This window comes from Ahaetulla prasina, chromosome 1 (genome assembly GCF_028640845.1).
Source record: "Ahaetulla prasina isolate Xishuangbanna chromosome 1, ASM2864084v1, whole genome shotgun sequence".
Lineage (NCBI taxonomy): Eukaryota > Metazoa > Chordata > Lepidosauria > Squamata > Colubridae > Ahaetulla > Ahaetulla prasina.
In genome coordinates, this window is record NC_080539.1 from 781,886 (window position 1) to 808,086 (window position 26,201).

General features: G+C 51.9%; 1 protein-coding gene across 1 annotated transcript; it reads left to right on the top strand.

The window, feature by feature from the left end:
* Positions 1 to 1,651: 1,651 nt before the first annotated feature.
* SLC13A2 (solute carrier family 13 member 2) lies at positions 1,652 to 25,393 on the top strand. Its single transcript, XM_058163916.1, has 12 exons — positions 1,652 to 1,969; positions 12,523 to 12,651; positions 15,069 to 15,205; positions 16,128 to 16,336; positions 18,439 to 18,646; positions 20,080 to 20,202; positions 20,474 to 20,695; positions 20,896 to 20,993; positions 21,702 to 21,823; positions 22,249 to 22,410; positions 22,629 to 22,766; positions 23,124 to 25,393. The coding sequence occupies exons 1-12, from the start codon at positions 1,877 to 1,879 to the stop codon at positions 23,253 to 23,255; spliced, it is 1,773 nt and encodes a 590-aa protein (XP_058019899.1). The 5' UTR covers positions 1,652 to 1,876; the 3' UTR covers positions 23,256 to 25,393.
* The last annotated feature ends 808 nt before the right edge of the window (positions 25,394 to 26,201 follow it).

Genomic DNA, 26,201 nt, shown 5'->3' on the forward strand with positions numbered 1-26,201 from the left:
GCTCAGGAACCTGAATTCCTGCCAAGGAGAGGACAGAGAGGTGAGTTCACCACATTTTATGATTAAATATTGTAGGGCGGATTTCTTGTTTATGCCTTTATGGTCTTAAGTAATGCGTGAGCTTTGCCCATTCTCCTATTGAGCAGCAGCAGCAGCAGCCGATAGCAGTGATCCCTGACCAAGATGCAAGGCTCCTCTGGATGGGATCTGGTGGGCTCAATTTCCACTTCCGCCACCCCCACCCCCAGCTGTCTTCTCCTGCCAGCAGGGCCTGGTGCAGAAGATACGGGCAGCTCAACTTCCCCCTGGCATTGAGCCATGGAGGAGGAGAGCCCGCAAATCTTGCCCACCCCTTTGAAGAGCAAGGCTGCTATTAAAGGCCCAGGAACTTCCCACAATGTGTTTGGCAGGTTGTGCGTGTGTGAGAGTGTGTGTGTGTGTGTGTTGCAGCTGATCCTTACTCTGACTTCCAGGAACAAGGAGGAGCAGGGAACTCAGAGTTTCAGCATTTCTGGCACGGACAGTTTGCTCTTCCTTTCTCTGCTGTTCTCCTGGGCATTGAATGCCACCCTGCCCTTCTTCTGCTGGCATCCAGAAGTGCCAGTGGTGCCACCTCCCTCTTTCTCTGCCCTTTTGGGTGCCCCTTTCCAGACACATGACTCTGCTGAATGCTGCCCATTGGTGTAAGCAGGGATGAGCAGAACTCGCTGCATTTAACAGAATAACAGAGTTGGAAGGGACCTTGGAGGTCTTTGAGTCCAGCCCGCTGCTCAAGCAGGAGACCCTCGACCATTCCAGAGAAATGCCTGTCCAGTCTCTTCTTAAAAGCCTCCAGTCAGGGAGCACCCACGGTTTCCAGAGGCAAGTCGTTCCACTGATCAATTGTTCTCACTGTCAGGAAATTTCTCCTTAATTAGATTGGATTTTTCCTTGGTTTCCATCCATTGTTTCTTGTCCTGCCTTCTGCTGCTTTGGAGAATAGGTGGAACCCCCCCCCCCCACCGCACCTTCTCTATGGGAACAGAACGGGACGACTCGCCTTGGCCAGCTTGCCATGGACAACTCACCACCGAACAACTCACTGCAGGCCAATTCAACCATTTTCTTTCATTGTCTAAAATAATTTTAAACATTATTTTTTGTTATTCACCTTTCATTTTGTCCCTCCTTTTGCATCTTTTCTTTAATGACTCTCTTTCCCCATTTCTTTGATATTCAGTAACTTTTTCCCTACAAGGAGTCGGCCTTGGTGAGTTGGCCGTGGCCAATTCTTTAATCTTTAATCGATCGCACAAATAAATAAGCCCCCCATCCACGTCGCCTTTACGCTTTTCTGCGGGATGGGACATCACTGAAGTCACAATTTTGCCAGATTGCATCTACGCGGCTGCAGGCGAGACCAGCGGTGCACAAAGACAATAGACTCGGCTGGCGTGTTGGGACGCGTGTTTAAAGAACAGAGCCTGTCCCGGGGATGGCGGGATGGACTTGGGGTGCGGGGTCCATTCGAGTTCGCTGGAAGAGGCTGCAAGAAGGGGGTGTCAACAAGTGCAAGAGGTGTTGGCTTCTGAGTCATTTGAATGCCAGGGAGGAGGAAGGAGCGTGTGAGCCGTGAGCCGGGGAGGCACCGGGGATTAACATAGCAGCTGCCAGACACTGGAGCAACTTCCTTCTGGGCTGAGAGATTTCAAATCAAATTCTTCTTTAACCCCTCCCGCCTTGGGCTCCTGCCTCCTACCTGGTCATGGAAGGCGAAGCCGCAGCAGCCACCGCCAAGGGGCCAAGGTCAGCCCCGTGTGCAGCAGAGCCTTTATATAGCCTGGGAGAGCGCCTGGCCTTCCTTTGACACCTCGGCTGGCTGGGCACCCTTTCCATCATGTGGCAGGCGCTTCTGGCATACAAGAACTATCTCATTGGCGTACTGACGCCCCTGGTCTTCCTCCCTCTGCCTCTGGCCCTCCCTTACAAGGTAGGTGGCTTTCTGCATTCCAAAGAGAGCATTCCTAAGAGTTCAAACTTTTTTTAAAAAAAATAAACCCATCTTCGTTGGCTGGCATTCCAGTGGTGCGTTGATGCTTTCTTGGAACAGAAAAGCACAAAATGGCTTTGGGTTGTTGTTGTTGTTTTGTGGGTAGGGGGGTCTCCCAAGTGCAGTGGAAGAGAAGCGAAAGGGCTGGCAGATAAATGAGCCACAACTTCCTTGAGGTTTCTAGTTTTACATGTAAACCGGCTTGCCTTTTTGGACTGAATGAGGCCGAAGAGGCAAACCAGTTTACATTACAAACTGGGTGTTGGAAAGTGGTTTTGTTTCTTCAGCAGGATGAGAAACTGGAGGAAGAAGGCAGGTTTTCAGTTCATGGTTTGCTATTCTTCAAACCACGGTCAAGGGGGCAATTTGGGAACTTTCTGGGCATCTGGTGCCAGTGCCTGTGAAAAAGAACATGGTGCCAGCAAGAACAAACAACCCATAAACGCAGCGAAGTTTGCCAAACACGCGTTCAAGCTGCCACAACCCCCAGTGCCAATGTTTACGTTTCAGTTCACCGGTTTAGGTAGTCAGCGTGTGCCACCCACTTCCAACGTGCAGGGAATAATAATTATCCTTGTAATCAATAAACAGCTTGGGAGGCACAAACCACGCAGGTTGTGGGAACCACTTTTGTAAAACCATCTAAAACCACAGAGAGACAAAATGAGAAGACTAAATCCGAAGGTAAATTTAAAAAAAGGTAACCTGTGGTGTTGCAGAAAAAAACTGGCAGAAGGATGAAGAGGGAAGCCAAGCCAGGCAGCAAGAAGAAGGGATCCTCAGGGTTGGGGCCACTGCCGAAAGGGCCCTGCAGTCCCCACTGCTCCAGGTGGGCTTCCTGAGGTCCCGACTGGCAAAGCAATGGGGCAGGGAGGATTCCTCCGTTGGCAGCTGCTGCTGGCTGACCTGGGAGCCCCGGACCATTGCAGCTGTTTCAATTCTATCAGGAGAAGCTTTGCAGCTCAGGGTTGAAATGAGGGGTCCTGGGGGCTCTCGGAACTTGCTGGTTTTCTTGCAGACATTTCATGACCCAAGCTAGCTGTGCTGGGAGGGGAGGGGGAGGAGGACTTTGGGTCTTTCGTGCTCTCTGAGCTTAGCTGTTTTCTTGCAGTTGTTTCATGACCCAGCTAGGGAACATCATCAGGAGGAGGAGGAGGAGGACTGTGGGGTCCTTGGTGCTCTCTGAACTTGGCGGTTTTCTTACAGATGTTTCATGACCCAACAGGGTAACATCCTCAGTACTAGTAAGGAATAGTACATTGAGGGCAGCCCTCCTTTCCTTCTAGCACTGATGATGTTCCCTAGCTGGGTAATGAAACATCTGCAAAAAAATAACCAAGCTCAGAGAGTACCAAGGAGCCTACCCCCCTTGTTTCAATCTTGACACACACACACCTCAAAAAAAGACCGACAAGAGGGAAAGGCACCTGCAGCAGAACCAGCTGTGACCCAGACTCTGCATATCTCCCTAAAGCTCTGCTGTAAAGCCTCACTTTGTGACTGATGGAGGAGAATGACACACACTTTCCTTGGCATGGGGTGGGGGGTGAGAAGCTGACCTGTCTTTAAAGCTGCCCTGGTACTAACTGCTTATCCTTGGTGACTCCTCCTCCACAGACAGGCTCCTCTGTGACTTTGCAAGCCCCATTGCTCTAGGTGAGCCTTGGTGTCAACGTTTCGTGTTTAAAAGCAGCTTCCAGGTTGGGGGAAGCCAACGGGCTTGAAGTGGGGCTGAGGGGCAGGTTCTCCATAGATTTGCAAGGCAAGGAGGAGAGTGTGGAGCATGTCCACCAGGTGGGGATTCAACTCCCATAATCCCCAGCCGGCAAGTCTGGGAACTACAGTTATAGTTGAGGATCAAGGCTGGGGGGGGGAAAGGCCCACTAAGTGAGTTTAATTCATAGATATGTCAGCTTATTAACATTATTGCTGCTTTTCTAGTTTTCAGTGAAATCTAATATTTTTCTCTTCTTCCTCCCCCTCCTCCTCCTCTTCATTTTATTTATTTATTTATTTATTTGATTTGATTTTTATACCGCCCTTCTCCCGAAGGACTCAGGGCGGTGTACAGGCATAATAAAACCGACAATACAATATACAAGTTTAAAATACGATTTAAAAAACTTATTTAAATTAGCCCAGTGATTAAAATTTACCATACTAAAAAACCCCGTTTAAAATTAATAAATTTAACATTAAAATCCCAATTTAAGCCAGCCCCGCGTGGATAAAAAGATGAGTCTTGAGTTCGCGACGAAATGTCCGAAGGTCAGGTATTTGGCGTAAACCCGGGGGAAGCTCGTTCCAGAGTGTGGGAGCCCCCACAGAGAAGGCCGTTCCCCTGGGGGCCGCCAGCCGACATTGTTTGGCGGACGGCACCCTGAGAAGTCCCTCTCTATGGGAGCGTACGGGACGGTGGGAGGCGTGTGGTAACAGCAGGCGGTCCCGTAAGTACCCAGGCCCTAAGCCATGGAGCGATTTAAAGGTCATAACCAACACCTTAAAGTGCACCCGGAAGGCCACAGGCAGCCAGTGCAGTCTGCGCAGGAGCGGTGTTACATGGGACCTACACGTAGCTCCCTCTATAACCCGTGCAGCTGCATTCTGGACTAACTGAAGCCTCCGAGCGCACTTCAAGGGGAGCCCCATGTAGAGAGCATTACAGTAATCCAAGCGAGAGGTAACGAGCGCATGAGTGACTGTGCATAAGGCATCCCGATCAAGGAAGGGGCGCAACTGCCAAACCAGGCGAACCTGGTGGAAGGCCCTCCTGGAGACGGCCGTCAAATGATCTTCAAACGACAGCCGATCATCCAGGAGGACACCCAAGTTGCGCACCCTATCCTTTGGGGCCAGTAACTCGCCTCCAACAGCCAGCCGCGGCTGCAGCTGACTGAATCGGGGTGCCGGCATCCACAGCCACTCCATCTTGGAGGGATTAAGCTTGAGCCTGTTTCTCCCCATCCAGACCCATACAGCTTCCAAACACCGGGACAGCACTTCAACAACTTCATTGGGGTGGTCCGGGGTGGAAAAGTACAGCTGGGTGTCGTCAGCGTACTGCTGGTATCTCACCCCGAAACCACTGATGATCTCACCCAACGGCTTCATGTAGATGTTGAACAGCAGGGGCGAGAGAATCGACCCCTGTGGGACCCCACAAGTGAGGCCCCTCGCGGTCGACCTCTGCCCCCCTGTCAACACCGTCTGCGACCGGTCGGAGAGATAGGAGGAGAACCACCGATATACGGTGCCTCCCACTCCCAATCCCCCCAACCGGCGCAGCAGGATACCATGATCGATGGTATCGAACGCCGCTGAGAGGTCTAATAGGACCAGGGCAGAGGAATATCCCCTGGCCCTGGCCCTCCAGAGATCATCCACCAATGCGACCAAAGCTGTCTCCGTGCTGTATCCGGGTCGGATCTCTCTCCTCTTCTTCCTCTTCCATTTCTTCATTTTCCTTCACTTTTGATGATTTTATTTTTATCTTATTTTTGCCTGACCTGGCTCCTTAAAGGAGAAAAGTATAAATAAAATACAAAATTAAAAGACCGGTCAGAGAAAAGGCATAGGCAATGTTTTAAAAACTGCATTGAATTTGGAGCATAGAGAGTTATTGAAGAATTAGAAGGGATTGTAATCTAATCCCTGCATAGAATGTTCTCTGAGGGTTGATTCCAGGTTAGGGAATATTTAGAAATGATATTTATATTTATTGATGTGGAGATACGTTATCTTGGAAGATTGCTTTCCTTTGACCAAGGGTTCAGGTAATCCTGGCTTCCTTTTACCGCTAACTCTTAGAATAAATAAAAGGAGAGGAGAGGAGAGGAGAGGAGAGGAGAGGAGAGGAGAGGAATGACAGAATCAGAAGGGACCTTGGAGGTCTTCTAGTCCAACCCCCTGTTTAGGCAGGAAACCCTACACCACTTCAGACACTTCAGTGTTGGAGGTTTCTTCCCAACATATTGCTTTCTCCACCTTTTATTCAGCATGTCGTGATTCTTTCTCATGTTTCCCCCCCCCCCCAACGTAACCTGTAAAGGAGGAAGAGCTACGAGAGCCCAGGCAATATTAAATAGATCCCAGGTCAACATCAGGAGTCATGATAAAATATCAGAAATTCAGAAGAGGAATCTTGGAAGGGAATGGACCGTACAGAACATCTAGTAATATGGACTTCAGTTCCCCATTTCTGCCCACCCTCTTTAAAGTTGCCAAAAATGAAAAGTATTGATCACATTCAACCACCGGCTCAGTGGAGGAATAGAGTCGTTGGTTGGTGACCCTCCAACTTCTGCTTCAACATCTCCAGCCAAGGAACGTCCACCACTCCTCTGACACCCACTTCCACTGGAGATCGGCTCCTCCCACTAGGAAACTCTTCTTGGTGTCCAGGCAAAGCCCATTCCCTTCTCCTTTATCCCCAGAGCTTCGTGTCTGATCTTCTGGGACAATTGGGCCTCCGTCTTCTAGTCCACCTTCATCTGGACTAGAGGAGCTCCAAGGTCCCTTCTAACTTCTGTTTTATTCTGGGTTATTCTGTATTTATTCTATTATTCTGTTATTGCTCTAGTCTGTTATTCTATTATTCTGTTGTTTTGTCCCATTTTTTAACCTGCCTTGCAAAAGTTAATCCCTGCAGTTCTTAAGTGAGTCACACATTGTTAAGTGAATCTGGCTTCCCCATTGACTTTGCTTGTCAGAAGGTCCCAAAAGGGGATCAGGGGATCACTGGAACTGTCATCAATAGGAAGCAGTTGCCAAGGATTGGATCTTTGATCACGGGACCATGGAGATGATGCTGCAACGGTTGTAAGTCTGAAAAATGGTCGCAAGTCCCTTTTTTCAGTGCCCCTTGTAACTTTGAAAGGTCTCTAAACGAACTGTTGCAAGTCAAGGACTCTCTGCACTTTTATCTTGGTGGCTTGTTTTTACAGTCAATTAAATCTGAAATAAATTCAGGAATTTGTTTTCTGAAGAATCCTAACTAAGGTGATCCAACCACCCCCCGAGGTTGCTGAAGAGTTTCCAAAAAGCTTCACGCAGGATTTCCCCACCCAAGGAAAGAGATTCCCTTTTCATGAACACCAGAGAAACTTCCCTTCATGACCCCTGGGCTGTTTTCACCTGAGAGGTTGTTTTCCTCTGGGATGAGACACCACCAGGAAACCATCAGGCCATTCTAGGCAAGACAAGGAAGTCTAGGAAGGCAGATGGCCTGGATGAATCAGAGTTACAAAATCATTGGTTGGAAGAGACCTTGGAGGTCCTCTAGTCCAGCCCTCTGTCCATCCCGGACCCGTGACTTCAGGAGGGAGGCTGCCCCACAGCTTCATGGTTCCCACAGTCAGGAAATTTTACCTTAATTCAAGCTTGGTTCTTCTTTTCTCGCCATCGGTCCTTGTCTTACCCTCGGTTCCTCTGGAGAATCAATTCACACTCTTTGCCCTGGGACAGCCAGAAAAAGGAGGAAATTTCTGACAGTGAAAATAATTAACCAGTGGAACAGCTTGCCACCAGAAGTTGTGGGTGCTCCATCACTGGAGGCTTTTAAGAAGAGACTGGACAGCCGTTTGTCTGGAATGGTAGAGGGCCTTGATGGCGAACCTGTGGCACATTGCCCCAACTCAGCTCCACTGCGCCTGCACACCCGCCCCCCACCGGCTGGCTGGTTTTCGGGTCTCTGCTGGGCACGCATGGGAGGTGGGCTGCATGCAGGAGGGGTGATATGGCAGGCCCCCCGTGGCCCGTTTTTGGTTCCAGGCGGCTGCAGGGATGCCTGCTAGGCCCAAAATGGGGTGGGGGGGCGTACATGCATGCACGGGGAAATGCGGGGAGTGCAGAGGTTGCATGCAGATGTGCGGGGTCGCACGGGGTCGCATGTGCATGCGGGGCGGGTGGAGTGCACAGGGGAGAGTCATGCGCGCATTGCATTATGGGTGCCGGGACTTTTGGCGCGTGATGACAAAAAGCTTAGCCATCAGTGGTATAGGGTTTCCTGCCTGACCAGGGGGGCTGGACTAGAAGTCCTCCAAGGTCCCTTCCAGCTCTCTTGTTCTGTATTCTGTTATTCAGTCGCCTCCTGCATTTTGCACAGGTTGGCTCACTGCTCCTCAGTCCAGAAATAATTAACTGCAGATCAGGAGCCAAGGAACTTTCAGCCGGCCTTTGCATGTAAAGTCGTGTCTGACATAAACTGGGACCTCCGTGATTCTTCTTCTGTGGATCGGCTGGCGCAGTTTAAGTGTCCGGTGCAAATAGCCAGGCGTGTTTGCTGAGTTCACAGCGTGGAAGACTTTATTTGTGCAACTTGTACACAGGACTCTTGTTAACTACAGGCAGAGTTATGGACACAACTGAGCTCAAAATTTCTGTTGCTAAATGAGTTTTGCCCTTTCTTTCCACCGTTGTTAAGTGAACCACTGCAGCGGTTAAGTCAGTCACACGGTTGCTAAGTGAATCCGGCTTCCCCGTTGACTTCACGTGGGGGACACTGCAACCGTTATAAGTACCTGCCAGTTGCCAAGCCTCTGAATTTTGATCACGTGATCATGAAGATGCTGCGACAGACGTAAGTTGAAAAACAGTCATGTCACTTTTTTCAGGGTGATTGTAACTTTGGACAGCCGCTAAGTGAATGGTTGTAAGTTGAGGATTACCTATAATGATGAAAGCCAAATTGGCAGTGGATCAGGATCAACAGAATCCAAAGGGGGCCGGATTGGGCTACGCAATGACTCCAAACTCATGACACACTTAACACTCCCTCCCCCCCCCTGTTACTCTGCTGCTTTAGCCCAGTTCTGACCAGCTTCTCCGGACTCCCCCGCCCCCCCCAAACCCCCCCCCCCGTCCTGGGAGAGCCAGCAGGGAAGCTTCCTGGGGAGTTGCTGCTGCTGCTTGCAAAGGTGCTCGGGAGCTCTTCCAAACCAGGAGAAGCCGGTCTGGCCCAGCCAGCGGGAAGTTCTGGCCTCAGGACGGAAATCGGGACTTCCAGCTCCTGGTCATGGGGGACACCGGCAGCCCCTCCAAGAAGCAAAGTTCCGGCAGGGATTAGGCTCCCTCCAGCCCTGCTGGCAATCTTTAAACCAGGCGGTGGGGGGGGGGATTGATTGCAGGAACCCCAGGGCAGCAGGAGGGGGAGGGGGGGAGAGCCAGGAGGGGCAAAGGGCATTCCTTGGCCGACTTCAGGATCTGCTCTCCCTCCCTCCCTCCTTTCTTTCTTTCTTTCTTCCTTCCTTTGTTTCTTTCTTTCTTTCCTTCCTTCCCTTCTTTCTCTCTCTCTCTCTCTCTCTCTCCCCCTCCCTCTCTCCTTCCTAACTTGCTTGCTTGCTTCCTCTCTCTCTCTCTTTCTCTCTTTTCTCCTCCTCCTCCTCCTCCTCCCTGGCTCATGAATTCTGGGACTTGAAGTCCACAGGATGTCATAATGCTGCTCTAGTCTCCCACCCCTGACCTGGAAGATTGCAGGGCCTCTTGTCTGATGCTAAATTTGGCCTGTCTGGACTGGAAGTTTTCCTTTGTCCCAGGACTGGAAGACCTTTTATAAACCTCAAACAACTCCCACTAATTCCACTAATGCACATATTTGCAAATATCCTGAAAGCACAAAGGATGCTTGCATGTCCACTGAGAGCACTGGAGACTCCGGGCAGCTTAACGAAGTTTTTAAAAATCCATCATATAATAATCCATCTGTGGCTCAGGCTGCTAATGCAGTCTGTTATTAACAGCAGCTGCCTGCAATTACTGCAGGTTCAAGTCCCACCAGGCCCAAGGTTGACTCAGCCTCCCATCCTTTATAAGGTAGGTAAAATGAGGACCCAGATTGTTGGGGGGGCAATAAAAGTTTACTTTGTATATAATATACAAATGGATGAAGACTATTGCTAACATAGTGTAAGCCGCCCTGAGTCTTCGGAGAAGGGAGGGATATAAATGCAAATAATAAAAAAAAAACCATAACCCCCCCACCTCCCCAGCCCTGTGGCAGCAATCAAATTGGCCACTTAATTGGCTCCCTCTGCATTGGGGGTCCCAGGCCCATGGGCAAAACCATGTTTTTGGGCCCTTCGGAAAAGCAGCAGGGTCGGGGGGGGCAACCCTATCTCAAGGGGAACGAATGATGTTCCAATAACAGAACAGAATAACAGAGTTGGAAGGGATCTTGAAGATCTTCTAGTCCAGCCCCTTCTCAGGCATAGAGAAGAAGGGGCCACCACCGAGGAGACCCTTCCTCGTGGTTCCTCCAGGTGACAGCCCATAATCAGTGGGGCCTGTAATGCCCTCCCTCTCCCTCCTGTGGACCCAATGACTTTCATAGGAGAGAAGGGGTCCTTCAAACAGCCTGGCCCCATGGATTACGTGGGGAAACGCAAAGCAGTTACAGCAAAACAAACACCTGAATGGTGGGGCATCTTTTCCAAACTTTTTCAAGGACCCATTTCCAGTCAGGAGGAGGAAGAAGGCAGCCTGGCCAGGAACCAGGCAGCCTCATCTCCCCTCCCTCCCTCCCTCCCGCTGGGATAGGCCCTTCGGAGGCAGTCACAGGGGCAGAGCTGCGGTTACCTGCCTAATTACAGGTCTGGGTTGCCCAAGATGCCAAAGTGGAAGCGGCCCAGGTGCTCCACCAGGAGCAAACACACCCAAGATCTGGGCATCGGTTCCTTACAGCCGAAGAAATGGGTGCTTTTGAAACCAAGCAATCGCGTGCAGGCATACCCAGGTACACTCAGGTGCAGCCTTAGAGTCAGGAGGAGGAGAGGACTACCACAAAGAGAATCTGACAGGTAGACCAGGGCTATCCCGCTGGTCTTGAGCAATTTTCTCTCTTTGCCCATCCTGGGGGCTGCTTCAGTTGTGGGTCAAAATTTCGATGGCAGCCGAGGTGTTTTTTGACGTGGGATGCCTTCTTGACCACGTCAACCACCCGCTGTGGACAACCCTGGGGCTGCTTCTTCTACCATACCAGCAGCTCTGGTGTTCCTCATGTGTGACTCAGAACAGAATAACAGAGTTGGGAGGGAACTGAGAGGTCTTCTAGTCCAGCCCCCTGCTCAAGCAGAAAACCCTAAACCGTTTCAGACAAATAATTTGTCCAATCTCTTCTTAAAAACTTCCAGTGTTGGAGAATTCACAACTTCTGGTGGCCAGCTGTTCCACTGATGAATTGTCCTCACTGTCAAGAAGTTACTCCTTAATTCCAGGTTGCTTCTCTCCTTGTTTCCATCCATTGCTTCTTGTCTTCCCTTCTGGTGCTTTGGAGAATAGCTTGACTCCCTCTTCTTTGTGGCAGCCCCTGAGATATTGGAACACTGCTATCATGTCTCCCCTAGTCCTTCTTTTCATCAAACTAGACGTATCCATTTCCTGCCATTCTTCATCCTATGTTTCAGCCCCCAGCCCCTTAATCCTCTTTGTTGCTCTTCTCTGCACTCTTTCCAGAATCTCAACGTATTTTTTGTATTGTGGTAATCCAAACTGGATGCAACGCCTGGTCCAAGGGTCATTCTGGCTCGGACCAGGGGCTGTCCTGAGCACTCAGCGTTGCCCAGAGGGGCACATAAGGCTGGGTGGTGCTGCCCAAGGCTGGCCAATAGGCCTAGGAAGGGCTAAGGGCTCTTCTGGGGGGTGACCTTGGCTTCAGGGAGAACTGCAGCCTCCTTCTTCTGTAAGTGTCCCTTGGATGATTTAACTTCCTTGCAAAGTGTGGGCTTTCCTGGCATCCTCCCATCAATGACCTGGCCTGGTTCAATCCTGCTTAGCTTTCTGGGATGGTTCAAGGTGCTACAGCCCAGCTTGGCCTTTTGGAAACGGTCCCAACACGAAGATACAGAGCAGAGTTTCACACGCCTGGGAATGTACAGGTGTTGTTCCCATGTCAACTCTCCAAGTTCTTCCAATGGCCTCGTTCTCTGGGAGGTTCCTGGGGTTGACGCCCTCATCTGGGGGTGCCCAGGTTATGCAACCCTGCAGCAGCCAAACCCTCTTCCTGGTTTCTTAGCTCCAGGCCTGCCTGGAAGCCTGGGAGTTGGACCTGCCAAACTTCTGAAGAACCTCAGTTTGGGGTTGGGTGCTTGTTCAGTCAGAGTTTCTCAGCCTTGACAAATGCTTTAAGAGGTGTGGAATTCCACATGCTTCCTGGGGAACTCTGGGAATTGAAGTCCATCGAGTTCAAAGTTGGCCTAGGAAGATCTAGATAAAGGAGGAGTCCAGTGGCATTTTATTAAAAGGCGGAAGAAGCCTTGGTGGGCAGCCCCTCATCAGTGGCCAGACTCATACAGCACTTAAATCCTATTTTCTTATTACAGTTTGTTCACTTTATGGTTCTTTTGGTGTTTGCAAAACCCTGGTGGTGTCTTTTCCCTCTTACAGATGTTATTGAAAGAGAAGTGCCGCTGGAGAGCAGGTGCCCACCCAGGGAGCTCCTGCCCACTTGGCGCCCTCAGTGCCCGAATCCTCTTCTTGACCGTCTTCTCTTCTTCCCCCAGGAAGCCCAATGTGGCTACACCATCATCGTGATGGCCGTCTTCTGGTGCACGGAAGCCCTGCCCCTGGCGGTGACTGCTCTCTTCCCCGTCCTCTTCTTCCCCCTCATGGGCATCATGGACTCCACCACGGTATGCCAGGCAGGGGCATCGGGTGGGCTGAGGTGGGCAGGGAAGAGGGAAGGGACCAGAGGTGGGTTTCAGCGGGTTCTGACCACTCCTGGTGAACCGGCAGCGGAAATTTTGAGTAGTTCGGAGAACTGGGAGTAAAAATTCTGACTGGCCCCGCCCCCATCTATTCTCTGCCTCCCAAATCCCAGCTGATCGGGAGGAAATGGGGATTTTGCAGTATCCTTCCCCTGGAGTGGGGTGGGAATGGAGATTTTACAGTATTTTCCCCCTGCCACGTCCACCAAGCCATGCCATGCCACGCCCACCAAGCCACACCCACAGAACCGGTAGTAAAAAAATTTGAAACCCACCACTGGAAGGGACCCCACACACACACACGGCTGATGCTGGCCTTGCTTGGCACGATAGCAGAGTTCCAATGTTTGAGGGGCTGTCAAAGAGAAGAGGGGGTCAAGCTATTCCCCAAAGCACCTGAAGGCAGGACAAGGAACAATGGATGGAAACTATCTCAAGGAGAGAAGCAACCTGGAATTCAGGAGGAATTTCCTGACAGTGAGGACATTAACCCGTGGAACAACTTGCCACCAGAAGTTGTGGGTGCTCCATTACTGGAGGTTTTCAAGAATAGACTGGACAGCCATTTCTCAGGAATGATATAGGACAGCGGTCACCAACTGGTGGTCCTTGAGAAAATTTTGGTGGTCCCCAGAAAAATTATTTGCATTTTTTATATTGCACTAAATCAGGGGTCCTCAAACTGGGAGCCCTGGACTGGATACATGCAATGAATGCTTGTGTTGCTGCAGAGAGTTTCCCCCTTCAGGGTCTTTTTGTATGGGTTGGGGTCTGCTTCAGCCTCCTGGTGTGGGGCTTTGGGCAAAGGCTGGAGGGAAGTGCTGCTGGTGGCAAAGAGCCAGAGGGCCTCGTTCCAGTGGGACTGCATCATGCCCTGGAACTGGCTGACCATCTCAGCCCACTGAGCCTCCAGGCGCCGGTACCTGTCCTTGCACTCCTGCAGGTCTTCCCTCTGCTTGGAAAGCCTATGCTCCTAGTCCTCAGTGAGGTGGTTCTGCTGAGCCTCCTTCTCGGCCAGATCCAATTTGAACTCTTTCTCATGGTGGCTGCTTAGCTCCAACAACTGCTTCCTGTTGGGGCCCTAAGGAGCCCGGGCAGGCAGGAGGGGAGGGGTGAGTAGAGGCCGGCAAGGTGCCCGTTGATGTGAGTGACATCAAATTGGTCATGGCCACCCAGTCACATGACTTCCTAGCCACACCCACCCAGCCGGTCATTAAGCAGATCATATTAGTGGTCCACAGGATTTAAAATTATGAATTTAATGATCCCTGACATCTGAAAGGTTGGGGACCCCTGGTATAGGATAAGGGTGTCTAACCTTGAGAACTTTTTTTTTTTATAAAAAGTTTTATTTTAACATTCATATCCAATAACATATTTAATGTACCATCATATACAATTAATCGGATCTGCCCGGTCACCACCCCCTTCCTTTAACTCTCTTCCTTCTCTACCTTCTTCTACTTTCCACGACCCTCCTCCCCCTCTCTTATCTACATCCTCTCCTCCTTCCTCCCTACTCCTTTCTTCTCCCTTTTCTATCCCTCTTCCTTCCTTTCCTCTTCCTCCTCTTCTCTTTCCTACCTCCTTCTCTCTTCTACTTCCTTCCTTCCCATCATTCTGAATTGGTAGCCAGGCAGCTCCGATCTTACATTGATTATACATCTTCAATCATCTCTGTACATTAACCATCAATCCATTTTCTACCTCATCCCCCCTCCCCCTCCCTTCCCCTCCCTCCCCCCACCCCCCAGGACTTCCCAGAACCGAATACAGGGTATAAAACTAACAATCAAAAATTAAAATATAACACAAATCATAATCCATAGTCACTCCTTAAAACCTCGACTCCCTGATCTCAGAAATTTCCAGTTGAGTTCGTATTTGTTCTTCATGGATATATTGTGGAGATAATATAGGATTGATAATAATATTTGTAATCTGATTTGATGTATGTAAATGATACCGAAGATATGAAAAGATGGATTATTGTTTATCCTCGGAGGCTGGACAGTAAAATTTAAGAAATTAAGTTGGAAATATGAACTATTCTTGAGAGACTGCTTAAGGAAGAAAGACATTTCAGAAGAATCCTTGGTGAATATTGGAAGATGGAACATTGTTTTGGTAGTGATTGATGAAGGTTGGATATTAACCTTGAGAACTTAAAGTTAAGATTTGTGGACTTCAATTCCCAGAATTTTGGGGGATTTTGGGAGTTGAAGTCCACAAGTCTTAAAACTTCCCAGGTTGGACCCCCCTTTGATCAAACAGAGGGTTAGACTAGAAGACCTCCAAAGTCCCTTCCGACTCAGTCATCCTGTTCCTTGGCTTCCCTGCAGGTGTGCATGGAGTACCTGAAAGACACCAACATGCTCTTCATTGGGGGTCTCCTGGTGGCCATCGCTGTTGAGCACTGGAACCTCCACAGGCGCATCGCCCTGCAGGTCCTTCTCATTGTCGGAGTCCGGCCTGCCTTGTAAGTACTTCCGGACAGGGGCTCAGGGCTGGGACCTTCCCCTCCCCTTGTGCCCCTCAGAAGAAGAGGCTTGTGGGGGGGAGGGCTCCTGCCAATGGGCTGGTGAGCATCCATCAGGGCAGCCGTGATGGGGTCATCTGCATCACTGCCTGGAAGGGACTTTGGAGGTCTTCTACTCCAGCCCTCTGCTCAAGCAGAAGACCCTCTACCAGGGATGTCTACCATTAGAACTTTGAAACTTGTGGACTTTAATTCCCAGAATTCTGAGAGTTGAAGTCCACAAGTCTTACAGTTCCAAGGTTGAACACCCGAACATCTCCCGTTCTGGACAAATGGCTGTCCAGCCTCTTCTTGGAAACCACCAGTGTCGGAGCACTCACAACTTCTGGAAGGAAGCTGTTCCGCTGATTGATGGTCCTCTTTGTCAGGAAGTTTCTCCTTAGTTCCAGGTTGCTTCTCTCCTTGATCCCTTTCCATACATTGGATGTCTATGGAGATTCTCAATCACCCAGGTCGTGGTTGTCCCAAAGTCCAGTTGCCTCTTGAAAAAGCCCCTTTGGGGTTTCCATCCGTGGCTTCTTATTCTGCCTTCAGGAGCTCTGGGGAATAGCTTGACTCCCTCTTCTTTGGGGCAGCCCCTCATACGTTGGAAGACTGCTATCACGTCATCCCTAATCCTTCTTTTCAGTAAACTAGACATACCCAGTTCCTGCAACCGTTCCTTCTATCTTTTAGCCTCCGGTCCCCTAATTCTCCATGCCAAAAGTCACGATTAAATTCTCAGCCCTGACACTTGGCTTGGGGCTAGGAAGCCGCCCTGGCGCCCTGGGCTCTTCACCCCAAGCAGCGCAGCTCCTGGAGGAGCTCTGGGGCTCCATCCTGGCCAGACTCAGCCGTCCCCTTCCTCCTCCTCCTCCTCCAGGCTCCTGATGGGCTTCATGGGCGTGACAGCCTTCCTCTCCATGTGGATCAGCAACACGGCCACCACGGCCATGATGGTGCCCATCGCCCAGGCCGTCCTGCAGCAGCTGCAGAAGTCGGAGCTGGAGCAGAGCGCTGCGGAGCAGGGGGTCACCCAGAACGGGACCATCAACCGGGCCTTCGAGATGCAGGAGGCCCCCCCACAGCAAGGTCAGGGTCCCACTTCTTCCAGGCTTGCAGGGGCTCCCAGCAGGAAGCTGGACCAAGAGGGGACGATCTCGGTTTGGCTGAGGCTTCCTCCTCCAAGCTCTGGGGCGTTACAGGCAGTCCTCAACTTATGACCACAATTGGGAGCAGAATTTCCACTGCAAAGCAAGGCCGCTGTTAAGTGAATCATGTGCTCATTAAGTGAATTTGGCTTCCACCGGTGACTTTCCTTGCTGGGAAGGTTGCAAATGCCGGTCATATGACTCCCGCACACATGCCGGGTGCCAAGGCCCCAAATTTTAATCACGTGACGGTGGAGATGCTGAAAATGGTCATAAGTGTGGGGACTGGTCATAGGTGACTTTTTTCAGTGGTCACTGGAACTTTCAGCGGTCACTAAATGAAGGGCTACAGAAAGACCTCAAATTTCGAGCTTGGCGATTACGGTCATAAGTTGTAACAGTGGCAAAGTGGCTCGCCACATGACTGGATCCGATTTTATGACCTGTTTTTGTGGATGTCGTTAAGCGAACCCAATGTAAAAACCGGTTTCTGGCAAAAATGTCCCCCATCGCGGTCACATGATCAGGGGGGCTGCAAACAGCTATAAATGCAAGTCAGTTGCTGAGTGCCAAAAATGTGGTCACGTGTCCATGGGGGTGTTTGTGACACTGACGCTTTGAAACTGGGTTGTCAGTAGCTTTTGGAGGGTCTGTTGTAACTTCAAATGGTCGTCAGTTGAGGACTCCCTAGTCAGGAGAAATAGCACCTCCCCTTAGCTCTGAGCAGTGCTGGAGAGAAAGAAATGAGAGAAGGGGGAGGAAGATTTCTCTGCTATGACTTTGGGTTTTTTTTGGGGGGGGGCAAAATCCTGTAGAATAGCTTAAGTAAAATGGGACTTGGAGTTGAAGTGGTTTAAAAAAACCCTTAGAACAAGCCCTCCTGTGACTGTCTCAAAAGGAAGCCAATGCAAGAACATCTGAACCAGGAGACCTGTGAAAATAATAAGGGGAGGGGGCAATGCTCAATCCCACTTCTGCTTTGGATGCCCTTCTGAGCTGCGGAACCGTAGCTTTGTCTCTTCAATCACACTTGGCCAATAAAGAATATTGTACTGTATTTTAAGATATTTCGCCCCTGCTTTGGAAGACTTCCTCTCTAGGGACAGCCATGCTGGCTGGGGGATTCTGGGAGTTGAATCTGGACACCTTAAAATGGAGAAACGCTGATCTCTTGGTTAATGGCACTGAATTAAGCGGGCACCAACCAAGGGCAGCCTTGGCCACTCCCTGGCCTGAAAAGCAGCTTCCCATGCAGGGAAAGCTGTCTCTACATCGCCCCCTGCTGGTGTGGCACCTCAAACGATGGTGGCGCAGGCCCACTGGGTGATGTGCCCAGTGCCAACCCCTCGCCCATCTCCCTGGCTGCTAGGGCAGACCATGGTTTTCATAAGACTGGCTGCCTCGGCCTTTGCTGGCCTTGAGGGGTCCTGGGTGCTCTCTTTGAGCCTAGTGGTTTTATTGCAGATTTTTTCTGACCCCACTAGGGAACATCATCAGTGCTAGAAGAGAGGTGGGTTGTGGGGAGGAGGAAGAGAGGAAGAGGAGGAGGAGGACTGTGGGGTCCTTGGCGCTCTCTGAGCTTGGCGGTTTGTTTCTGGACATTTAACTACCAGACTAGCATTGATGATGCTACCTAGTTGGGTCATGAAACGTCTGCAAGAAATCCGCCAAGTCAGGGACCCCACAGTTCCCCCCTGAGCCACAGAGACTCCCTTGGTATCCACCACCTCCTCATCTGAAGCTGCCAGGCTACTAAGAGGCTTCCAGAGACGTTCACTGGGCATCCAGAGGCCTTTTTTTAGAGCCGGGCCAGGTGCCCTCCGAGCCTCTCTACAACAGGGCACTGCCAAGTCCGCCCCCCCCCGTGTGGCTCTGGGTGGTGCCTCAGCTGGGTGGGGGGTCTGCCCCTTGTTCTGTGAAACGGGGACCCTGGGCAAAGCAGCAGAGTCCAGGAGCCAGGCAGGGCGTGGTCTGTCTCCCGCTTGCCCGCTGCCCTCCCGCCAGTTTGCTCATGGATCCCTCCCCCCTCTTGTGAACCCCCAGCCAACGGCCACCTGCAGGTGGTGGTGAAGGAGAAGGTCCCCGAGGAGGCTAAGCAGGAGCTGGAAGAAAACCTGCGGCAGCTGCAGCAGAAGCACCAGACCTTCTGCAAAGGGATGAGTCTGGCCGTCTGCTACTCTGCCAGCATCGGTGGCATCGCCACCCTGACGGGCACCACCCCCAACCTGGTGCTGAAGGGGCAGATGGACGAGTGAGTCTCCCCGGCATCCCTGGGGGGTGGGGGCTCCTACATGGCCCAGTCTCTCCGGGTTTCTTTCCCAGAGTATTTAGGGGTGGGGGGTCCAGAAGGGTCTCCCTCCTACTTTCCCCATTGCTCCTTCCCATGTTCCAGACGGCGGGTCTATGCCTGCTAGCAGAAGCCCCTCACTAAGGGCTGAAGGATGCTTCGCTCACGGAGCCCCCTCCTCCCCCCGAAAAGGGAAGAGAGGGTGGGGCACGTGTGCGGAGAGGGTGGGTGGGTGCTTTTTTCCTTGAATGCTTGAGCAGGGAGCTGGACTAGAAGGCCTCCAGGGGCCCTTCCCGCTCTGTTATTCTGTATGCTAAAGCTTTCATTGAAGTGCACCAGCTGCTGAAATAGAAATAGAATCCTAGGGCTGGAAGGGACCCCAGAGATCTTCTAGTCCAACCCCCTGCTAAAGCAGGAGACCTTATCTTATGCCATACCGGTCAAATGGTTCTATTTTTGACAAGTAATGGAGCACCTACAACTTCTGGAGGAAAACTATTCCACTGGTTAATTGTTCTCACTGTCAGGAAATTGCTCAATTCTAAGCTGAATCTCTCCTTGATCAGTTTTCATCCATTGCTTCTCCTTCCTTCCTTCCTTCCTTCCTTCCTTCCTTCCTTCCTTCCTTCCTTCCTTCCTTCCTTCCCTCCCTCCCTCCCTTCCTTCCCTCCCTCCCTGAATCATAGCATCCTAGGGTTGGAAGGGACCTAACCCCTACTGAGGCAGGAGACCCTAGACCATTTTTGACAAATGGTTCTTCTTAAAAACCTCTATTGATGGAGCCCCCACAACTTCTGGAGGGAAGCCGTTTCACTGATCAATTGTTCTCATTGTCAGGAAATTTCTCCTTCATTCTAGGTTGCTTCTCTTAGTTTTTCCCCAAAAGGGAGATGGTCAGCTGAGGATGGCACATTTCCTAGCATTGCCATTATTTATTTATTTATTTATTTATTTATTTATTTATTTTATTAAATTTTTATACCGCCCTTCTCCCGAAGGACTCAGGGCGGTGTACAGCCGAAATAAAATACAGAGTATATACAATTAAAAGAGATTAAAATAAAATATTACTAAATGGCCGGTAATTAAAAGATTTAAAAATTTAAAATATTACTAAAACCCCAATTTAAAATCCACTATTTATGCCAGTCCTGCTTGAATGAATAAATATGTTTTTAGCTCACGACGAAAGGTCCGAAGATCAGGCACTTGACGTTATGCCACCTGTAGACCAGTTTTTCTTAGCCTTGGCCACTTTAAGATGAGTGGGCTTCAGCGGCCAGAATCCCTGACCCAGCAGACCATCAGAGGCTGAGAAATGCTGCTGTGGGCGGTTTCTGGAGCTGTGGGGGGGGGATCCTCCAGAGGGCACAATGACGGGACTCTCTCCTCGCCAGGCTCTTCTGCCGCAACGACAACGTGGTGAATTTTGCCACCTGGTTCACCTTTGCGTTCCCCGCCATGCTGGTGTTATTGATCCTCTCCTGGCTGTGGCTCCTCCTGATGTTCCTGGGCTTGGAGTGAGTCTCTGGGGGAGGATGCTTGTGGAAGAGGCCACTGGGTTCTCTCATGCCCCCTTCTTTGAGTTGGGGGCTGCCCTTGGCCTCCAACAAAGGGGTGCCAGGCAGAGGGATTCGGTCACTCACCAGAGACCCTGAGTGGACGGAGTGAGAGTCAGCCTCTCCAGAGAGACCTCCTGCCAAGTGACCCTTATAGGACAAGGCACCAGGTGTGGGGGGGGAGAATCCCCTTTGCTGGCTGCCCCACATCTTTTCTCCTTCGACCTCCCAGCTTCAAGAAGAATTTCGGCTGCGGCATAAGTGAGGCAGAGAAGCAGAAGTCCAGGCAGGCCTACAGCATCATCAAGAGCGAGTACCGGGCATTGGGCCGGATGAAGTTCTCTGAGGTGGCCGTCCTCATCCTCTTCATCGCCTTGGTGGTCCTTTGGTTCACCCGGGAGCCCGGCTTCATGCCCGGCTGGGCCAACACCCTCTTCAGCCAGAGGGGCAAGAGGTGAGGAGGAGAGTGTCCAGCTCAGGTGGAGGTCTATGAGCTCTGGATAAACTGCCTTTGGGTCCTCTCCTCGCCCCCCATCCCCGGCTGCGTTTGAGGCAGCCAAAGACCCCTCCCCCTCCCCCCCCATCCTTCAGGCCTCTCCCTCCAACCCCGTCTCAGCCGGAGGGGGCCGAGTGATGCTGGACTCCCTCTTACAGCCACATCACGGACGCCACTGTGGTCATTTTCATCTCATTGCTGATGTTCCTGATCCCCTCCGAACTGCCCAGATGTTCTTCCGGGGCCCAGCAGGAAGGTAAGAGGAGAGTGCCAGGCTGGCCGAGGGAGCAACCTGGGGGAACCTTCCTGGCAGAGCCCCTGGGAAGGCTCATGCAAGGGGCCTGGAGCGCCTGCACTGCGCTGGCACCTCACTTTAGGAGCCCCGAGATAACATTCAGGAGGGACCTGGTGGAACAACCTCTTCCTCCTTCAACATCTGCCATTCTTTTTGGAGGTCTACATTCCCGATCAGCTGGGACTTGGGAGGTAGGGAATAGATGGGGGCGGGGCCAGTCAGAATTTTTACTACCAGTTCTCCGAACGACTCAAAATTTTCGCTACTAGTTCTCCAGAACTGGTCAGAACTTGCTGAAACCCACCTCTGTTTGGGTGGGGAGGCAAAGTGGGGTGACTGGTTCCATCTTGGGAGGAAGACCCCCTCCTCAAGTTAACACAGCACCACCAGGTGGGAAGGTCAAGAAAAAACTGGTTTGAGGGTGGGGGGTGAATGGCCTCCGCAAAAGCTGGATTGGCGTCCCCCCCAGAGTCTCTGGAGCAGAGTTCCGGGGGAGCCATGGGGCTCCGTCCCTCAGATCTACCTGTGTAAGCATCGAGTCTGCTGGGGGGGGAGCTTTAAAAGTCCCCCCCAGGGGAGGGGGACTGGAAAGCGGCCTTTTCGCTTGTCCTCTTCAGCCTGCGGGAGGGGTTGCTTCCTGCCCGCTCCCACTCCCCGCTTCTCTTGCAGGCAGCCCGGGACAGATCCGCGCGCCCCCCGCCCTTCTGGACTGGACCACCGTCAACCGGCACATGCCCTGGAACATCGTCATCCTCCTGGGAGGGGGCTTCGCCTTGGCCAAAGGCAGCGAGGTGAGGGGTTGGAAGCGCAGCGGGCGGGGGTTGGGGGGCCGCTTCTTTCCTTCCCATCGTCGCCGGCGGCAGAGACCTGGCGCCCGCGGGCCTCTTGGTGGGCACCCGGAGGAACCCCCAGCGGCGCCCGCGTTCGTCCGGCCGGAGAAAAGCCCTTTCCCGCCACCAGGGGGCAGCCTGTCATGTAGTTGGGTTCTCGGCGGGTGGGAAAGTGCGGGCGACCCGGGGCTGGTCTGGCTTCCCAAGGGAGCGGGGCTGGCACCGTGGCACCCTCTGCCCGAAGCGCCTGGCATGTGCGCAGTTGCGGAGGCGCCTCCGGTGCCCGTTTTGGAGGCGCCGCGCTGCAGAGTCGGCCCGAGGGGGGAGGCGGGAGTGGGGAGGATGACCTTCCTTTCCTTTTGACGGCTCCTCTCGGGGCTTTGCAGGTCTCCGGCCTGTCCAGCTGGCTGGGGAACAAGCTGACCCCTCTGCAAAACATCCCCCACCCGGCCATCACCTTCCTGCTCTGCCTGCTGGTGGCCGTCTTCACCGAGTGCACCAGCAATGTGGCCACCACCACCCTCTTCCTGCCCATCCTGGCATCCATGGTGAGAGGGGGGGTGGCGGGTGGGCACACACAAACCCCTCCCCCGCCCCCTTGGACAGAGGCTCCCTGGCTGCCCTAAGGGATTCACGAGGGAGGGGGAGAAAGGAAAGGGAGGAAAAAGGAAAGGAAAGAGGGAGGGAGGAAGGGGAGGGGAGGCTTCCAGACCAGTCAGGCAGACACCCCTCCCCCACCACGCCGAGACCCTCTCTGTGCCCGCAGGCCCAGGCCATTGAGCTGAATCCCCTCTACGTGATGCTGCCCTGCACCCTCGCAGCCTCGCTCGCCTTCATGCTGCCCGTGGCCACTCCGCCCAACGCCATCGTCTTCTCCTACGGCAACCTCCGCGTCATCGACATGGTGAGCCCCGTCCCTTCGTGAAACTGGGGTCCTTTCCTGGCCTGGCAGAAACAGCCGATCCTCCACCCTCAGCAGGGCCCAGTTAGCCGGGCTTGAAAGCCAAAAACTGGCCCTGTCGCTTCCTTATCCATGGCTGCAACAACCCGGAGCCTCCAGTGATAGGCAGCTTCTCTCTGAATACCAGATGCCAAAGCTTTCCACAGGGGAGAGAACTTTTCCTGTCCGGCTTGTGGGCTAGAGCAGCTGCCTCCTTTCCTTCACAAAACAGCCTGAGGTAGACTGCCCTTGGATATGGAGGCTCTACGGGCCTTTTCCTGCTGGATTCTTAAGTTGCTGTTTCTTGCCCCCCCACCCCAGGTCAAAGCCGGGTTTATGCTGAACATCCTGGGCGTCCTGACTATCATGCTGGCCATCAACACCTGGGGCTTCCCCATGTTCAACTTGCACCAGTTTCCAGCCTGGGCACACGTCAATGCCACCCACTGCTGACAGGAGGAAGAGGGTCACCCGAACTCAGAGCAGCTTGCCCAGCCCTGAGCTGGTTTCTTGGGCATCCCGTTGCCTCGCCTCTGGGGGCACAACGTAGCTCAGACTGGCCCGGCCCTTGAGGATGGGCATGGGTACGTTGGGCACCTTCGAGCACCAGCCTCCCTTGCCCTGAAGGATGTCCGGCCTGCCGTGTGCCAGCGAGTGAGAATTTATTTCCTGTCTAAGCAGCAACCCTGGAGGCTGCCTGGCACAAGGCTTGGGGGCTGCCAGTGTGCCCACAGGTGGAGCAGCTTCTGCAGAGCATCTCTGTGCCAGCCACAATCATTCTCAAAGTGCCCCCTACGGGCCAGGCCCCCAACATCTGCATGCAGCTGCATGCCCAGAACCCGGCCTGGCGTTTCCCTCTCAGCTGGGCTGCAGAGTCTCAGGCCAAGGCCAGGGCCGGCCCCTGGGCTCCCTCCGGACACAAGGAGACAGGAAGGCGGTCAAATAAACCGGTTTTCAGCCAGACCTTCCTGGGCAGATGCCACTTTGTGGGAATTTCAGGGCCTAGAAAACACAGGCAGTTCTCGATTAACCACAATTTCCATTGCTAAGCGAGACAGTTGCTAAGAGAATTCTGCCCCATTTTATGACCTTTTTTGCCACAGTTGTTAAGCGAATCCGGCTTCCCCATTGACGTTGCTTGTTAGAAGGTCGCAAAAGGGGATCACATGACCCCCTGGGACACTGTAACTGTCATACATGTGAGTCAGTTGCCAAGTGTCTGAATTTTGATCCTGTGATCGAAAGAATGAATAATGGTCATAAGGAAACGTGCTGGGGAGGGGGGTCTCTAGCCCTGCAGTGGGAAATCGGCCCCTGTTCAGGAAAGAGAATTGCCATTTGCACCCCCAACTCCCTATTGGGCAGGCATGGGGCGAGGGCTCCCCCCAGGGAAGCAGCAGGGGCCTCCAACCCTGGGCACCTTCAGAAGTCCCACTACCTGTTAGAAGATCAGCCGCCTCATCCAGAAGATCCCAAAAGGTTTGGGGTGCAGGATGAGCCCCAGCATTCAGTTCCTCCCAAGGCCTCAAATGCCTTCAAAGAACAGCATCCCAGGGACCTTGGAGGGCATCTAGTCTAACCCCCAGCCCAACAGGAGACTTCCCAGGCAAACGACTGTCCAATCTCTTCTTAAAAACCTTCAGGGAGGGAGCTCTCACAACCGTCCACGGAGTAATTTTTAATTACTAATCAATCCATCAATCAATCAATCGTTCCCATGGCCAGGAAATCCCTCCTTAATTCTAGATTGGATTTTTTTCTTCCACCCATTGCCTTTCCTTCCTTCTTCCCTTCCCTTCCTTCCTTCCTTCTTCCCTTCCCTTCCCTTCCCTCCTTCCTTCCTTCCTTCCTATCTCCCTCCCTCCCTAAATCCTAGTCTGCCTGTATGTCCTAGGGCTGGAAGATACCTCGGAGGTCATCCAGTCCAACCCCCTGCTCAAGGCAGAAGTCCTCATACCATCCCAGTTCAAAATGCTATTTTTGAAAGCCTCCAGTGATTTGATGCTGGGCTGGAGAACATGAGAACTGGGGCCGTCTGCCAAACCCACTTTCACCAGGAGGGGGTGCTGCAGAGTTCCCAGGCACCCCATACAGAATCTACAATGGGTTGTAGCCCCAACCCGCCTCTCTGTTTCCCGTTGTAAAACAGCAGGATTGGGAGGGGGCCTTAAGTCCATCCCTGTTCTGATCCTTCCCCCACCCCCCAGTCATCTCCAGGAAAGAAATGCACCTGTGTCCCTCACGCCACACATCTAGATTGCAGAAAATATGACTTCTCTAACAGAATCATCAGTGCTTGGAATACTTTACCTGACTCTGTGGTCTCTTCCCATAATTCCAAAAGCTTTAATCAAAAACCTTCTAATATTGACCTCACCCCATTCCTAAGAGGACCATAAGGGGTGTGCATAAGCGCACAAACGTGCCTACCGTTCCTGTCCTATTGTTCTTTTTTCTTTTCTTCTTCCTATATATATATATTGATGCTTATACCTCCTAATATTTACTCATATATATGTTTATATACTATATAATCCTTTTTATATGATGTTGTGACAAAAATAAATAAATAAAATAAATAAATAAACACATCAGAATAACAGAGTTGGAAGGGACCTTGGAGGTCTTCTAGTCCAGCCCTCTGCTCAAGCAGGAGACCGTATACCATTTGAGACAAGTGGCTGTCCAGTCTCTTCTTTAAAACCTTCATTGTTGGAGCACCCACAACTTCTGGAGGGAAGCTGCTCCATTGATTAATTGTTCTCACTGTCGGGAAGCTCATCATATGTTTTAGCCTCCAGTCCCCTCATTATCCTGGTTGCTCTTCTCTGCACTTTTTCTAGAGTCTCAACATCTTTTTTACATTGTGACCAAAACTGGATGCAGGACTCCAGGTGTGGTCTTATTAGGGCTTTATAAAGTGTTAACACTTCATGTGATTTGGATTCTATGCCTGTGTTTATACAACCAAGGATTGCATTGGCCTTTTTGGCTGCTGCCACACACGGCTGGCTCATATTTAAGGGATTGTCCACTAGGGTCCGTCTCACAATTACACATCCACCCACGAGACCGAAATGAGGACCCAGATTGTTGCCGGCAAGAGGCTGATTCTGTAAACCGCTTAGGCAGTGGTGAAATCCAATTTTTTTACTACCTGTTCTTTGGGTGTGGCTTGGTGGGTATGGCAGGGGAAGGATACTGCAAAATCCCCATTCCCACTCCATTCTGGAGCCAGCAGTTCTCTGAACTGCTCAAAATTTCCACTACTGGTTCTCCAGAATCTGCTGGATTTCACCCCTGTGCTTAGGGCTGTGAAGCACTGTGAAGCGGTATATAAGTCGAAGTGCTATTGCTATTAGAGTTTGGGGCACAAATTGGCTCTCTGGGAAATAGCTC